Raw genomic sequence first — 16,457 nt, 5'->3', positions numbered from 1 at the left:
CATACCACTGTTGTAACACATGGCTATTTGAGTTACTGTTGCCCATATGGCATCTTGAACCAGACTGGCCAATCTCCTCTGTTCTCTCATTAACAAAGTATTTTCTACCACAGACTGCTGCTCACTGAATTTTTCTTGCTTTGCAAAGCAAACTCTAGAGCAGCACTGGATGCTCACGTCACCATATTTGAGGGCCTAATTCAGCATTGAATGATAATTAGAGAAGAATCTCGATGCATTTGCAGATCCATTCGCAGCAACTGAACCATCGAACAGTTCTTTTTTTACATATGAGTACGTCTAGGGATTCAACTAAACTGCTAAAGAACCAGGCTGCAAGTGGTCACCCAGAAAATGCAACATTTCCACCCCTAAACGCTGGCTTCCTTTGAATCAAACTGTGACTGCTATGTGTATGGCCACACCAGCGGCGTAACTAGATTTTCGGCGCCCCCCTGCCGACAATGCAGGAGGCGCCCCCCGGTAAAAAAAAAACGGAGCGGAGGGGAGCCGTGGTACGGCGGTGGGGAGGGGGGGTTGTGTTTCTGTGTGTGTGTGTGTGTGTTTGTATGTATGTGTGACGTGTTTGTGTGTATGTGTGTGTGTGTGTGTTTGTTACCTCTGGCCGGCGTGGCCGGCTGGCCGAATCCGTCTGCACCGGGTCCCGGGCGGCTCTCCCGTTACTGCTGCTAATGAAAAAGTGACACTTGGAAAATGGCTGCCCCCATACTGCAGACGAAAAACCTTTTTGTATTAGAACAGCGCTGCGGCTGCCGGGACTCGGGAGAGCTGGGACCCGGTGGTGCAAATAAAACCACCGGTCCGGCGGCAGAAGGCAACTATCATCCCGCAGCCCCCCCGGCGCCCACATACCCTCAGCGCCTCCCCGCAATCGCGGGGGCTGCGGGACGATAGTTACGCCACTGGGCCACACATGAGCAATGCAAATGCTGTATACGTAGTTCGATAGTCAAATGGATTTTCGAACTCTCTATTTAGTGATCTGAGCTTACTTAGGCCATAGTTCCATGTTCAGTGGCTCAGACCACAATTCTTTACTATGCTGGTGTTTGATAAGAACAACAGCTGAACCTCTTGCATCTTGCATCCGGCTTCTTCCCCATTATTGGTGGATTACATATTTGCATAAATAAGCAGGCAGACAGGTGTTCATGATAAAGTGACTCCTAAGTGTGTGTGTGTGTGTGTATGTATATATATATATATATATATATATATATATATATATAGCTGCGAGTAATCCCAATGAAGGAGAACAGGAGGCGGCACTCTCAGTGTAAAAATGTGTATTAAGTCATCAAAGCAAAAAACAGCAAAGTGCAGGCGACAGCCAGTGTGTCGACAGTTTCGGAGCCCAAAGCTCCTTCCTCCTTTTCTGTATCACACGCTTTGTATCACTGTTATGTGACCAGCCTGTCCTGAGGAAGGAGCTTTGGGCTCCGAAACTGTCGACACACTGGCTGTCGCCTGCACTTTGCTGTTTTTTGCTTTGATGACTTAATACACATTTTTACACTGAGAGTGCGGCCTCCTGTTCTCCTTCATTGGGATTACTCGCAGCTATATACCGACTGTGGAAGGCACCCCCACCCATTTCCCCTCAGCTCCGAGTGCCAGTCCTACTCGCTCTGTATATATATATATAATATATATATATATATATATATATATATATATATATATACACACTTCCAAACTAGTCTCTGCTAACTCCAGCTGACAGACCACTGGAGCATTTTTTAATCTGCTTTGACTTCTTTAGATGTTTCAGAGATATTTGTTTCACATTTCATGTCTGGAAGATTTTTCCTCTCATCTTGCCTGAATTTCATTCAGTCATTTGGCCCCCTGTTTAAGCTGCTAGAAAGTTATTTGTGAAATAACCATGCTCAACCACACCTCTTTGAAGACATAATGAGATCAGGAATCATCTGATTTGATTTAGCAATGGCAGCAATGAGTGAATCTGTACCTGGTTATATTGTCTTGCCTCTAAACTGCAAACAGGAGACATGCAAAATTAAATTCCACACATGTAATGAAAGTTACAGTATGCAGTCTTAGAACCGAATTGCAGAACATATACACAAACACGATACAAAAATAAAATAATAAACACAAAAACATAAATGATATCAATGTTCACAAAACATGAGGCTCAAATGGATACATTGGTGTATTGTAAGCAGAAAACTCAAATTGTTACAATTGCAAGTCGTTTATTTCCTGAATAAAGCCAGCCTTCAAGAAAGAGCATGCAGACTACTGTCTGATAATCAGATATAAGGGGCACTACCACTGTGGAGATTATGTGTATAAGTATTACTACTGTGGGCATGATGTGTAAGAGGCACTACCATTGTTGGCATGTGGAAGGGGCACTACAGCGGTTGGCATTATGCATATAAGTGTCACTACTACTGTGGAGATTATGTATAAGTGGCACTACTACTCTGAGAGTTATGTAGAAGGGAGACACATTTGGCATAAGATTTTTTTTTAAGGGGTACGGCTGTGTAGTGTAATGTGAATAATAGCCATTACTGAGAGTCTAAATCGATTTCACCTGATTTCGGAAGATCAGACCTAGAAATTGGGTGAAAATAGCCCAAATAGCATTTGTGTGACATCCGATGCACAATCCCGTGCGCATTTGATTGGAGCCGGGGATCATAAATGCTGCACTTAGGATCTCCTGGTCAGACCCCCTACCAGCAGCAGGGAACGGGGATCACATGTGATACATTGCATGCAGAAGTAATGGATGTGATGTATCGCATGTAATCCTGCTGCCTGGTAAGGTCCCAGGCAGCTGAAGGGGGATTGGATGCAAATGAAAGTTAATAAGGGGCAATACTGTGTGTTGTAATGTGAATAAGGGGCACTACTGAGTGTTGTAATGTGAATAAGGGGCACTACTATATAGTGTAATATGAATCAGGGTAACTACAAGCAGAGTAATGTAAATAAGATTGTGCTACTGTGTGGCAGAATTTTAAATATGTGTACTATTGTGTAACCATACCCCTTCCTTGTATGGGAGGAAGGGTCAAATTTATAGTTTGCAAGGGGGTGCCAAAAACCCCACCACTAGTCTCGGCTCCACCTAATGGTGGTTGTGGTGGTGGTGTGGGGTGATAAGTGGCAGGGGCAATAAGTTCCCCCATCTCCCCAGGATCACTTTAGTCCCTGCATAAGCCAACTTACTGAAGGACTTTTTCGCAGATGGAACTAAAGCAAAATAAAAACGAGCAAACTATGCTGCTCTTTGAGTCATATGTAAAATGTGGAGCAGCTGTAGTGCAGATTTCAAAGTAGCAGATAGTGGGATGTACATGTCCTAGCTAATCATAGAAACGCAGTGTAAAAATAAAGCTGTCTAACGTTTGTGGACTTCAAAAGTAGCCAGTAGTTTTCTTCTTTGAAAAATAAAAGTATTTGCACCCCTTGTATTACAGTACAATATGGTTTGTCCGTGTGTAAAGTTCTCCTGTTGTTTTTACTTACACAGAATCCACCCATAGTGTATTTTTCACCATATAGAACAACTAAATAATGCCATCAAAAGACCTGATGACAGATCTTCTTTAATGTTACTTGTGTATAAAGTAGGAGCGTTAATTAGAGCAGCATTTTAGGCCCCTGCGTGAGATGAAACAATAGAAGCCATTTACAGATAAAGTCTTAGCTTGCAGAAAGACACAATCAGAATGTTTTGGGAAAAAATGAATGTCTTCTGGTCTCAACCCCTATGAACCTTCCTGTGTATATACCCCCATGAATCTCCGGAGTGCCTGCCTCCTCTTCAGTCATTCCCGACACATCCTAGCTTCTAATTACACGCTATTTGCACACTTGTAACATCCACCATTATCTCCTGTTTATCAGAGGGAACAGAGAAGGAGAAGAAAACATATATGAATCACCTGTCATCATATGAAAGGAAAACAACAGTTACACAATTAGTACATGTTCTAAGTTCAATGCAACTTGCTGGAAGTAATACACAAGGAACCTGATTAGGGAAGGCAAAATAATTGCTTGTGATGTGCTTTTATATACTATTGTCAGACATGATGTAGTTTAATATATTTTCACATATATTATTGAAGAATAAGCATGTATATATGTGGTTGTGTACTTTACACACCATAGATAGATAGATAGATAGATAGATAGATAGATAGATAGATAGATAGATAGATAGATTGATTGATTGACATACATAGAAGCAGATTTGTTGTACATTCCAGTAATGTATAAAAGTTGTATAAATTACATATATTTGTAGTATTATAAACATTCATTCTTTTCTGCTGATTTGAGATCTGGTTCATATTATTAAGAAAAAAATAGAGTAACATAAATCGATAAATCGATAGATAGAAATATTATATTTGACACTATTTTTAGTGCTCACAACTACTGCACAAGTGTAAAACATAGAAGATCATTTTCTAGGAAGCACATGCATAAAGTGCACATGAATTCCTGCCGGAATCTCCTAATCTCAGGTTGCACTGGCCCTGAATATGTTTGGTATGTGATGGAAATATGTATTATGTATCCCGCCTAAATCAGTATAAATCTTACAGTGACCTTTCCCATTCCCATGGGATTGGGCGCTAGCAGTGAAATGAGACCCTGTGTTTCATGTGTCAGGGAGCCAGCTACTGTGGAGTCTCACATCATAAGGAGCACATAAATACCTCACATTTTACGTGGGATTTTTAGCCTGCTCACGGTGCTGGAAACTTTAATCCTAATATTGTTCCTGGTATAGTTGCGGTTCTCCCTCCTGTTTCCAATACTTGTGGGAAGAAGCTGGAGGACAGGCAGCCCCATTCCCAGCAATAGAGAAGTAAGAGTGATGTGGAATGCTGGCTTCTGTAATAATAATTAGGGAAACTTTATGTCCTCCCATCTCACTGATGGTCCTTTTTTTTTTTTTAGCAGCTTCTTATGTGGAATTACTGAAACACAGGCCCCAATTAAGCCTAATAATGACCTAATAATATTTTAAGTCTTACAAATCTAGACATAATATTGTAGATGTAGGCTTATCTCACTGCACATTAGAGGAAGTTTCCCTCTCTTCTACATTGCTTTGTTTGGGATCTTATCAGTGATGAAGAAGCCTTTGAAGTGAAACCCCAGCTCCTGTGAGGTATGGCTGCTGCACTCATCATGGGGGATGGATTGTTTTTTTTAACCTAGTGTCAGTTTTTATTCTGATTATTACCAGCCTGACAAGTTTACCCAGAGACATTTCCTGTGTAGTGTCTGCAAATCTGTCTGGTTTGTCTTTCTGCCATCAAATGTAAAAAGGAAAGAATCAGTGACATAGCATACTCAGTCTGTCATCCCTAGCCACAAGTATTGCAGGTTACTAAGTGCATAGTTATTATGCTTACATGTTTTACTTTCATTTACCCCAAACTTTGGGACTAGATTTTCTGCGCAGAAATCCACATGGACTATCCGGTATCGGCACCACAATCACATACAGACACATGCGGTATCAACATTAATGAGAGCTTGCCCAGAGAGAAGGTGGAATACTGCAGACAGCGCTTATGTACAGTAATAATCGGGGATGTCATGTCCAGTAATAATCGTGTACAGTAATAATCGGGGATGTTATGTACAGTAATAATCATGTACAGTAATAATCGGGAATGTCATGTACAGTAATAATCATGTACAGTAATAATCGAGGAGGTCATGCACAGTAATAATCGGGGATGTCATGTACAGTAATAATAATGTACAGTAATAATCGGGGATGTCATGTACAGTAATAATCATGTACAGTAATAATCGGGGAGGTCATGTCCAGTAATAATCATGTACAGTAATAATCGGGAATGTCGTGTACAGTAATAATCATGTACAGTAATAATCGGGGAGGTCGTGCACAGTAATAATCGGGGATGTCATGTACAGTAGGGGCTCCGGCAGCTGCTGCACACCTCAGGAGGCACAGCATTGTGCAGTACCTGTACCGGTTCATAACAGGGGAGAAAGTGACAACTCCAACACGGCCTCGGTGTGTTCTACACCACAGTGATCCCAGACAGATCATCACCAGCTATTCTACATAGTACACAGGGACCTGCGGGACCAGGTAGTCACACTGCAAACCTCCAGGCTCCAGGCATAGCTGTAGAGTGAAACACTGTGAAACTGTGTGTGTGTGTGTGTGTGTGTGTATGTATATATATATATATATATATATATATATATATATATATATGTATGTGTGTGTGTGTGTGTGTGTGTGTATGTATATATATATATATATATATATATATATATATATATATATATATATATATATGTGTGTGTGTATATATATTATAATATATATGGTGAGTGCAGTGCAATATATATATATATATATATATATATATATATATATATAAATATACACACACACACACACACACACACACACACACACACACATATATATATACACACACACACGTAACATACTACATGCTCATATACACATGCACATGGATGGAGAAAATGTGCTTCCCAGGGTAATGTTTATCAGAGTAATTGTTTTGCCGTTATATTTTTAGCAGTGACAGTTATTTGTGGAACAGGAGTAAGATCACCGACTTCCTTTAGTCTGATTGGAACAAGGATGCAGCTGAGAGAGGTCACGGATGATATCCCCATCACATATATCACAGCCTGAGATATTTGTCAACATAAATAAATAAATAAATACATGAAATCAATAAAATCAAACAAACAAGAAAAGTACAGGAGCAAGTTTGCGTTATCGGCCCGCTTGCCATTCCGACCTGGCATAACACGGCCAGCCGCCTCGCTACGGTATATGTGAGTGCTACTCTCTCACACACAAGCATAGACCTGGACACATGAGTTGCTTATGTTAGGACATGTAATTGCTCATATCTCGTGCTGTGAGAGGGGCCCTGTGTTTGGCTGTGCCTTGTTTTGTGTACACTAGTTGATGGATATCTGTCCAGCAAAAGCCCTGTCTCCAGCTAGATGTGATTTGAGACCGTCCTGAAAGCCAGAGCCTTTATCCTGATGAAAACCGGATCCACGACCTTTGTGAAGCGCAAATTAAATTAATAGTTTGCTACAAAAGAGACCTTTTGAAAATGGAGTGTCAGAGACAAACTGCTCCCTGTCTTTGATGGTGCAAAACACATTTCTGAGATAAGAATCCACATTGGCTCAGGAGGCTGGAAATGTGAGCAATGCAGGCTAAGGGAGGACTGTATTAATCCCCTATATGATTTAATAGGTGGGGTACAATTTACATCCTACTTAACAATACCCCCCCAGTAAATTCCACTCTTGCATTTGCCTGTGTAGTAGTGAGCTGGGACTCTCCTGTGACTTCCCCCACTCTGCGATGCTTGTTGTTGGATAAATGCCGCTGTTCCCTGTTTTGTCTCGATTTCTTCAAATTTACCAAACACTATCTTGTCTATTGTCTTCTGCAGCTGTCACTCAACCCCAACACATCAAAAGAAGGGTATAGGAAGTGTGCAATGGACCTGAGTCCTCATTAATGGAAACAGACAGAGCACTGCTTGTATTGCATTGTCCATGTAACCATTATAGTTTCAAAGTGACTTCCCAGCTGTCTGCTGATTTACCATCCAACTTTCCCTATGTATTACCAGAAATAACAGAAGTTCTGTTCTGATACCACCTGGCTGTTACTGCTAATGTAGACTTTTATTGCATTTATGCTAAACAGTGATGGTGAAGTCTGCACAGAAGGTGACATTATATTTTACAGGAGAAGTACAGTATAGTGTGAATCTTCTGTTAATGTGGGACTACAAGTCCCCTGATGCTCTGCAATTATGGTACCACATATATATGGACCAGGAAGTGTATTATTTATCATTATCATCTGCTTCTACAGTAAAGCACCAGTATATTGTGAGTTTGTCATAAAGCAGCTAAGACACTGAAGAGGTTAAACGGGTGGAGTGCAGGACCTCAGAATAGTCTTGATGAGGTCGGGTATTCCGCGTAACTGGTGACCGCTAGTGGGCGCAATCGCACCGTGGAAAACACATCCAGGAGTACGGCAGCTCCCATAGCTGGATGTGGCTGTGTGACACCAGACCTGCAGCTGCATACATTATGGAGACCTCCCCCATCGCTCTCGCTGGGCCTGAGAACGTGAAATCTACAAGGATCACTGACACTGTATCACAGAATGTGGAGTGGGAGTCATTTAGCAATCAGTAGGTCCTGCAGTAACCATATTAGCATTACCAGCCGTTCTTACATAAAGCAAATAAATACAAGTGCCCATAATTCATGTCCCCATCTGGACATGATTCTGCCACAGAACAATCTGACCATAGTGTTATCTCCTGTATAATAAGCACCTCTTGGCCATAGTGAGATAAGCACCCAGACGTGGCGCAAAGCACTTCAGCAGCCCAGCCAGAGTCTGACTACTATTGTTTTGTTATCTAACTCAAGCTTGTCGCAAAAAGTCACATTGCAATGTGTGATAGTGTGCAGACACGCGTGGCACTGCAGTGTGTAAGTTACACAGCTCCCAAGGGGATGTGTAGGGATTTGGGGTGAGGAGACAGGCAGTCTAGGGCTTGCCATTGCCGAAATGCAGACCACCTTATAGAGTGTATCCTGCCCATCACAACACAATTTATTTTTTGCTGTGCCATTCAGATGATCTCTACACTTCAGTCTGATTTACAATACATTTATTGTGGATTATCTATACTGCTGCCAATGGTCGCTATACATAGCATCAGGTCAATGATTAATGCTCCCATTGTGACATATTATTGTCTCCTCAATCTTGCAGTTCTCTATCCCTTCATTCCAGTGAATATTGGATTCTATAACCTGAGAAGAAAGGTTAAAGACAGAGGGATTTGGGCCTCGGAGTGTTGTTGTACAAATACAACTACTCAGAAACAGATCCTAATAACCAAGACCATGTGTACACGTAGATGTGCCCTTGTGTACAGAGGCATTGCTCTGCCGAGGTCCCGTCACACCTTTCCAACCTTCTGCAAAATAGGCAATTCCCCGCTGATGTTGGCCACAAATGACTTTATGGCCAGTTTTATCTGTAGCATGCTGTGTCCTTATAATCAGTAAGTGGCTATCTATCTATCTATCTATCTATCTATCTATCTATCTATCATCTATCTATCTATCTATCTACCTATCATCTATCTATCTATCTATCTATCCATCCATCCATCCATCCATCCATCTATCTATCTATCTATCTATCTATCTATCTATCTATACATTCTGCTCCCTAATCCGCTACAAAGGAACTAATCAAATCACTTCTATAAATGCAATCAAATGTGCCACAGTATAAGAAGACTCACGTTTCATTCATTGGAGTAACAGTGTAACCTGTGAATGGGCACAATGTTTAAACAAATGTATCAAAGTTCCATCTATCATACCACACACATAATATGCGTGATACAATACACACATAATACACATGCAATACACTTATAATAAACACATAATACATACATAATACACATGCAATACACTTATAATAAACACATAATACACATGCAATACACTTATAATACACACATAATACACATGCAATACACTTATAATAAACACATAATACACACATAATACACATGCAATACACTTATAATAAACACATAGTACACACATAATACACATGCAATACACTTATAATAAACACATAAAGCATACATAATACACATGCAATACACTTATAATAAACACATAGTACACACATAATACACAGGCAATACACTTATAATAAACACATAGTACACACATAATACACATGCAATACACTTATAATAAACACATAAAGCATACATAATACACATGCAATACACTTATAATAAACACATAAAGCACATAATACATAAAACACATGCAATATATACATAATAAACATGCAATATACACATAATACCCATGCATTATATACATAATACACATGCAATACACTCAAAATATACATGAAATATACACATAATACTCTCATAATGCACATGCAATACACACTTATTACAAACAAAATGAATAGGGAATAGACTGCGTACATTGATTTCGGCACTTTCCAACCTAAACTCTATGTATGTAACTCTATGTAAATGACCGTAACTTCCCCAGGACTCATTCCCCCAGTGCTCACCGGGGGATGGCTATTTCCAACCCAACATAGGAAGTCTTGCGGGCAGGGAAGGGTCCGATTATTGCAGAGATGACAGCAGCTAATTACCGATTACAGTCCCTAAACACAGGACATATTCCTATTATGTTACCTGCTGCTCACTGTTATAGGGGCCAGATGCGCCACAGCTATACTAACTTTACTGTGGCAAATGGATGAGACATTATAGTCGTGGTCTGTCCACGCTGCCTGCAACTGTGTATGAGCGCCTAAGTGTCATTTTTGCTAAGTGAGTGCCAAAAACATAGTGTGTAAGAGAGAGAGAATGGAGAGAGAGATAGATATAGAGATATAAATAAATAAATAGATTGATAAATATGCGCACTAACACACACACACACACACACACACACATATACAGTATATGTACATTGAGATTTGTAAATAAACGCAGACTTGAGTATGTTGACGCATAATTGATGACATATACAGTGGTATAGGTGTATAGCATGTAACATTGCTGCTTATTCCGGCAGTGTGATGTGCAGAGTATTACATTGGAGCCAGTGACGCCAGCAAGTCCCCAGCCCCGGCAGTACACGTGCTGTAAGTAACTTGGCGATGCGGGAGAAGTCATAGGTTTGGTCTGCCTACAACCCCCCAATGACGAGATCCCGGGCCGGCACTGTGTCACACTATACAGGTCAGTATTATGTGCAGCTGCCGGAGGGAAACCTAGCTATTACTATATGTCCCCCGCACTTCTCGCCGGAGCCCCTGCTACTGCAATCAGCGTATAGCCAGCGAGAGAGCGAGAGGAAGGGAACAAAGTGAGTGTTGTCCGCTGGTAGATGGCGGGGTATGTGCAGCGGCCGGGGCAGGAGGGTGCTGCTGCTGGGTCACTGAATGCATATTAATGCGGAGCAGTCAGGACGCAGCATTGTATGGGAGGTCTGTACCTGTCAGACACAATACTCAGCCCTGCCACAGACACTCTCAGCCTGGGCTCTCCGTGATGGACGTGCAGCGCAGCCAATGGTGTCTGTGCCAGCTCCTCTCAGCCTATGAGCGGGGCGGGACGGAGGGGGCGGGCCGCCTTATAGGCACCCAGCACCGTGTTGGCCGGGGTTACTTTGGCTGAGTGTGGCTGGAGGAGCGGATCTCATACACACACAGAGCAGCAGCGGCGGTGACTGGCACACACACAGAGCCATACCCAGCCGGGGCACAGGAGCACCACCCGCGGGATTTACTGACTGCACCCAGCTGGATCTCTCAGCACAGCTTCCCTCTCTGGGCTGGTTCCCTGGGGATCGTAGTGCCAGGCGGGCACCGGGAGCGCAGTAAGGGGCTGTGACAATGTGGCCGCGGGCGATGCCATAGGATAACCGGGCAGCAGCAGCAGCAGGGGCTCTTCTCAGTGTGGAGTTGTGTGTCTTGTGTTTCCCCCGGGAGTGCGCTGATATTCCGGAGTGAGGAGGACTGATCCTCTGGGTACATCCCCTGGCAGTGCCGGACTTGCTATTCCCCCCTGTGGCTGGGGCTGGCAGAGGGTAACCCCGCACCATGGCACCCGGCAGGGACCCGTTGTGGAAGTACAGCTTGGGATTGTGGATCCTGTTGGTTAGGACTGCTATCTCCCGGTCCCTGGTGCTGGACCCCATTTACTGGAATTCCTCAAACCCCAAGTAAGTCTCCTCTCATGCCCTTATTATTGGCCGCACACTCCGGGCACTGCGCCTGCCAGTAGGAGTGCGCTCACTTGTGCCAAGGGATGCGTCCTCTGCGCCGTGCTGCACGCAAGTAGTGTGCCCGGTGTACAGCACAGCGCGGATCTTCCTGGCATGCCCGGGCCGGGGGTGCTGCCCTGAGTTGGTATACCCGGGGGAGCATGTACGCACAGGGGTAGTACTAGTATAGTATAGAGCAGGTACACAGGGTGCTACATCTGATATACATTGTGTGTGTGTGTGTATATATATATATATATGTATGTATGTATGTATGTGTGTGTGCTGTACCCGATAGGTGAAGGGCTGCACTCTCCGGGATTAATATCTCCACCCTGTACGGTGCCACCACAGAGCTGGCATTAGAGTGCATGCTATACCTGGGCAGCCTGTAGTATAGAGAAGGAGCTGCAGTGCACCTAGTCCCACTCACCCCAGTGAGTGCGTCACCCCAGCGCCACACTTCCCGCAATCCGCAGTGTAAGGAGAAGTGGCCCCGGGATTATTGCATGGCTCCTTACTCTGGGACCTTCGGGCTGAACGGGGAGTCCTTGTCGTGCAGCTGCCAGTGCCCCCCTCACCCTGAGTGCTCAGGCCATTAATCAGCCCCGTGCTGGGCTCCATTCAGCGGGCGGCAGTGAAGGCACAATACAGGCTCTATGGGCAGTGCTGGCCCGGTTACCCTGCACGGCACCTAGTGTATACGCTTCCCATGTGCATACAGGCTCTCCTGTATGTCCACAGCAATCATTCATAGGAGGATGCACCACTAGCATGTATGTGTCTTGTGTCTTATACCAACTACTGCACACCTAGCTTATCCAAGGGTTATGTATTATATTATAGCTGCTGTGACGCAAAATGACAGTTAGTAGAACCCATGTAGCAGGGAATGTAGCCGGGTGTATGTGGCTCCTATGTAGCTGCCCAGGAACATGTTTTGAAAACATCAAAAAGTCAAAAGGTTAAGGATTGTCTTTGTAGCTAATCTTGAGCAGCACCCGTAGGTCCCTACCGAGGGGCTATCAGCATATGCGTGCCAACAGGGCCATCTATCACTTGTATAAGGCCATTGACAGGGTACACTGGGAGCACTGATAACAGTGTGACCTTTCTGTGATCCACCCCAATATTAATGTTACACATACACCTAATAGATAGTGGTATACTCTACATATAATGTAAAAGAATAACATCTTCCTTGCACCATTGCAAAACTCAATTACAGGATTTAGTTTTCTCTAAAGAAATGACATCCACCCCATTCCCTGCCTCTCCAGACATGCTGGGATGAATGGGGATCACATATTCATATGCCATAACATTTTATACGTGTAAATTGCAGATAGATAGTATCCCTTTTTGCTCTGATTGGGATTTGAGTGGGTTGGTGGGCTAAACAATGACCTCTGCTGTGTAATTCTTTCTACCAGGCCAGTTACATACAGTACATTTAATATAATATACAGAAGACTGGAAACCCTGAGCTGATTCCAAATCCTCTGACTTCCAAAAAGGTCTCATTGTAAAGAACATTTCAAAAGCAGTAATCATTTCAGTCCTACAGAGGTCACTCTTCCAATGCACATTGCTAGAGCCTGCTCATATACCCCTGATGTTTCAGTTTTCAGCAGAAGATCAGTTTTTCATAATCAAAATCCCTGTACTGTCCAGTGTTTTATTTACCGATTGTTTTGGTTCTTGTACATTGAAGGTTAGTGCATGCTGTATATTTGTATCTGATCAGTGACATCAGAGCTTCCTCGATGTACAGTAGATGTTCTGCTCTTAGGGCAGTGCCCTTCCACTAGTATTTTGTTTTGTTTTTTTTACATGACTCCAGAGTCAATAACTACATTATAGCCTTTTTTTGTGCAATCTACAGTGCTTAAGATTGTTTTATGTGCTTTTACTGCTTTAGAAATGACATTAGGAATACCACCTATTGCTCCTAAGGCAGAATTGTGCTCTAGTTTGTAGTGTACTCCTTTGCTTTTATGTTGCAGAAACCCTAGAGAATCAATGTTCTTGTACTACTGTGCAGTCATTTAGATAAAAGAATTAAAACATGCAGTCATCTATTTGCATTAGGTGGACATTAGTTGAATGTATCATTTAATAATAAATGTAATTTTCCACTTTGGGGATCAGTGATTAAATATGAATGTCACTGCGTTTCATATGAGATATTAATTCAGTCCGGTGGTTTCTAGAAGAACATTAAATTTTATAAATTTGACTATGGGGGATATACTCAGATAATAACTTTCATTCCTAGTTATAAAACTGGATTCTCACTGTTCCATATAATTAGAAGATTGAGGGCTTTCTCACCACCACTTATGTTCTGGTCCACAAAACCAATATTATGGACATGCATTATTCTCATGGCTAAACAGGGCTGCGCTTGATTAACCGCACAAGATATAAATACATTCTTCATAGTTTGTCGGCTGTCACTACTGATAGTGTTATGAGGAAAAAACATCTCTCTTGCTAGACACAGAATCTTGAGAAAAGTAGGCACTAGAGAAAACAGCACTGGAATCACAATGTACATTCCATGCCTATGTCAGGCTCCTGCCTTCATGTTGTTTATGCTTGGATAATTCCGAAACAAATCTGATAAAAAAAATAATGGCACAGCGGTTAGGTTAAGCCTATGTATCAATTATGATCATGGATTTTTTCTTTAAATCAAATGAATTTGTCTTTCTGTCCTAAATGTATCTTAGCCATTATTAAAGAAATTGGATAGTATGAATAATAATTAGTACATTGGCACATTCTATCAAAAGCCATTTTCTCAGTTTGATTTATGAATGCAGTAGCCATTTACAGTCTTGTAGGTAAACAACATAGGACCAGATGCACATTCAGTGCCATGTGTATACCTCCTTGAACTCTGCTCCTCAGTTTGTATTTAGGTTAATCTTGTCGGTTTTAATATAGAAAGCAATGAAAGGAGAAAGCACCAGGGGTGGAATTGTTGCTGATTTTACAGGCACATTCCTCACATTTTGTTAGGATGATAAACTGAAGGCATTGGCCCTTACTGCAAGGGACAAGTGAGCAGGCCCTTGAACAAAGCACCCTCTGAAACCATATCTCAGTCTCTGTGAAACTGCTGTAGACAATAATTTATTTAGGAATCCTTTCCCTTGGGTTAGTCCTTTTTTAACCGTCCCAATTACCGTTGCAAGCTAATGGAAAGTCTAAAATGGGTAGCTTGGTACTTACCTGTAAATATCAGTCAGCCCAAGTTGTGGTTATGACACTTTGAGGATTATACAGACATCTTAGGTCTATAATCCTTTTAGGTTTCTTTGACACCTGCACACCATATTAGCTCAGGTAAATTACTGGCCTCCAGAACACAAAGATGAGGCGAAATTTAGATATAGCGATTCCCTTTTTATCTTTCTTACATGGTTCAGCTGGGGTTTAATTGTTACATTATCTGTTGTAATTATCTCCAAGCCTCTTATCTGTAAACCTGCTCAGGTAAAGCACTTTGTTAGCTGGGTAATTGTCTCAGGATTGTGACTGGGAGGCAGGGAACAAGGCAATGTATTTATTTTCAGTTACCTTTTCTTATTGGCTTTAATTGTTTATTATACTTTTATACCTCTAAGTAGATTATTATGTTGATCATTTAGTTTGCTATTGAGTGCATATAAAGCAGGAATACGCATGTTTATTTCTTGGCCCATAAAATTTTAAAGTGCAATTTCATTTGAATATAGGCAATAATTAATTAGTATTATGTGATATACACGGGGTACATATCCGTTGTGCCTTGGTCACACTTCTGTGCAGTAAAATGTATTGCGTCTCTTTGACGTACAACTATCACTCACCTTAATACTTATTTTGAGGTAAATATGAAATGTGAAATAATGGACAAACATTACCTTTCATTCACACTGAAAACATATATGTGAATAGAGGGGGCACTTGGTATTCTACACCGATATCACATTTGACTTGTTAATCTGTTTGTTGAACCAATTTATTGAAGGTATTACTTTCCACTCATCCATCTTCCCCAAAGACATGCAATGTCAAAACTCTCTCAGCTATTGCATGCATCTGCCAATTGGATACTTTGGTGACTTTGATGCTGGAGCCTTCTTCCCTCATGTTTTAGTCATACATATTGATTATTCCCAGAATACCTAGAAATATTGTTTCAGAACTTTTGGAAAGTAAAGCGTTATGTGAAAAGTGCACACAGTGCAAAATGCTGTGTCAGTCTGTGAGCTTCGGCCTTAAGAACATTGCATAAAACTAAATGAAACATCTCAGTAAACATGGTTAGTGAATACTGTGAATATTTCTTTAACGCATATAAAATATGGCTATATTATTGAAATGACTTTACTCCAGTTAGAAGCTAGTTGTGTGTATCACTTATGTGACGCACATTTTTCTAATACTGTACAGAGCTCAAAGGGTAGTTACAGCCGTCCAGCTGTAGTTTGACTAAAGGTATCCGTTAAATTATTTAGCATTTTATTGCAAGCTCTGAT

At 41.8% G+C, this 16,457-nt stretch overlaps 1 protein-coding gene across 1 annotated transcript in view; it reads left to right on the top strand.

Moving 5' to 3' along the window:
• Positions 1–11,313: 11,313 nt before the first annotated feature.
• Positions 11,314–16,457, top strand: part of EFNB2 (ephrin B2) — a 44,285-nt gene continuing 39,141 nt past the window's right edge. Inside the window, exon 1 of the mRNA XM_083168655.1 lies at positions 11,314–11,883. Within this exon, the coding sequence (XP_083024781.1) occupies positions 11,762–11,883 (122 nt within the window). The 5' untranslated portion in view covers positions 11,314–11,761. The remainder of the gene's footprint in view (positions 11,884–16,457) is intronic.

This window comes from Crinia signifera, chromosome 2, assembly GCF_055691185.1.
Source record: "Crinia signifera chromosome 2, ASM5569118v1, whole genome shotgun sequence".
Taxonomy (NCBI): Eukaryota; Metazoa; Chordata; class Amphibia; order Anura; family Myobatrachidae; genus Crinia; species Crinia signifera.
The sequence above is the reverse complement of the archived record's forward strand: the minus strand, read 5'-3'. Positions and strand labels throughout refer to the sequence as shown.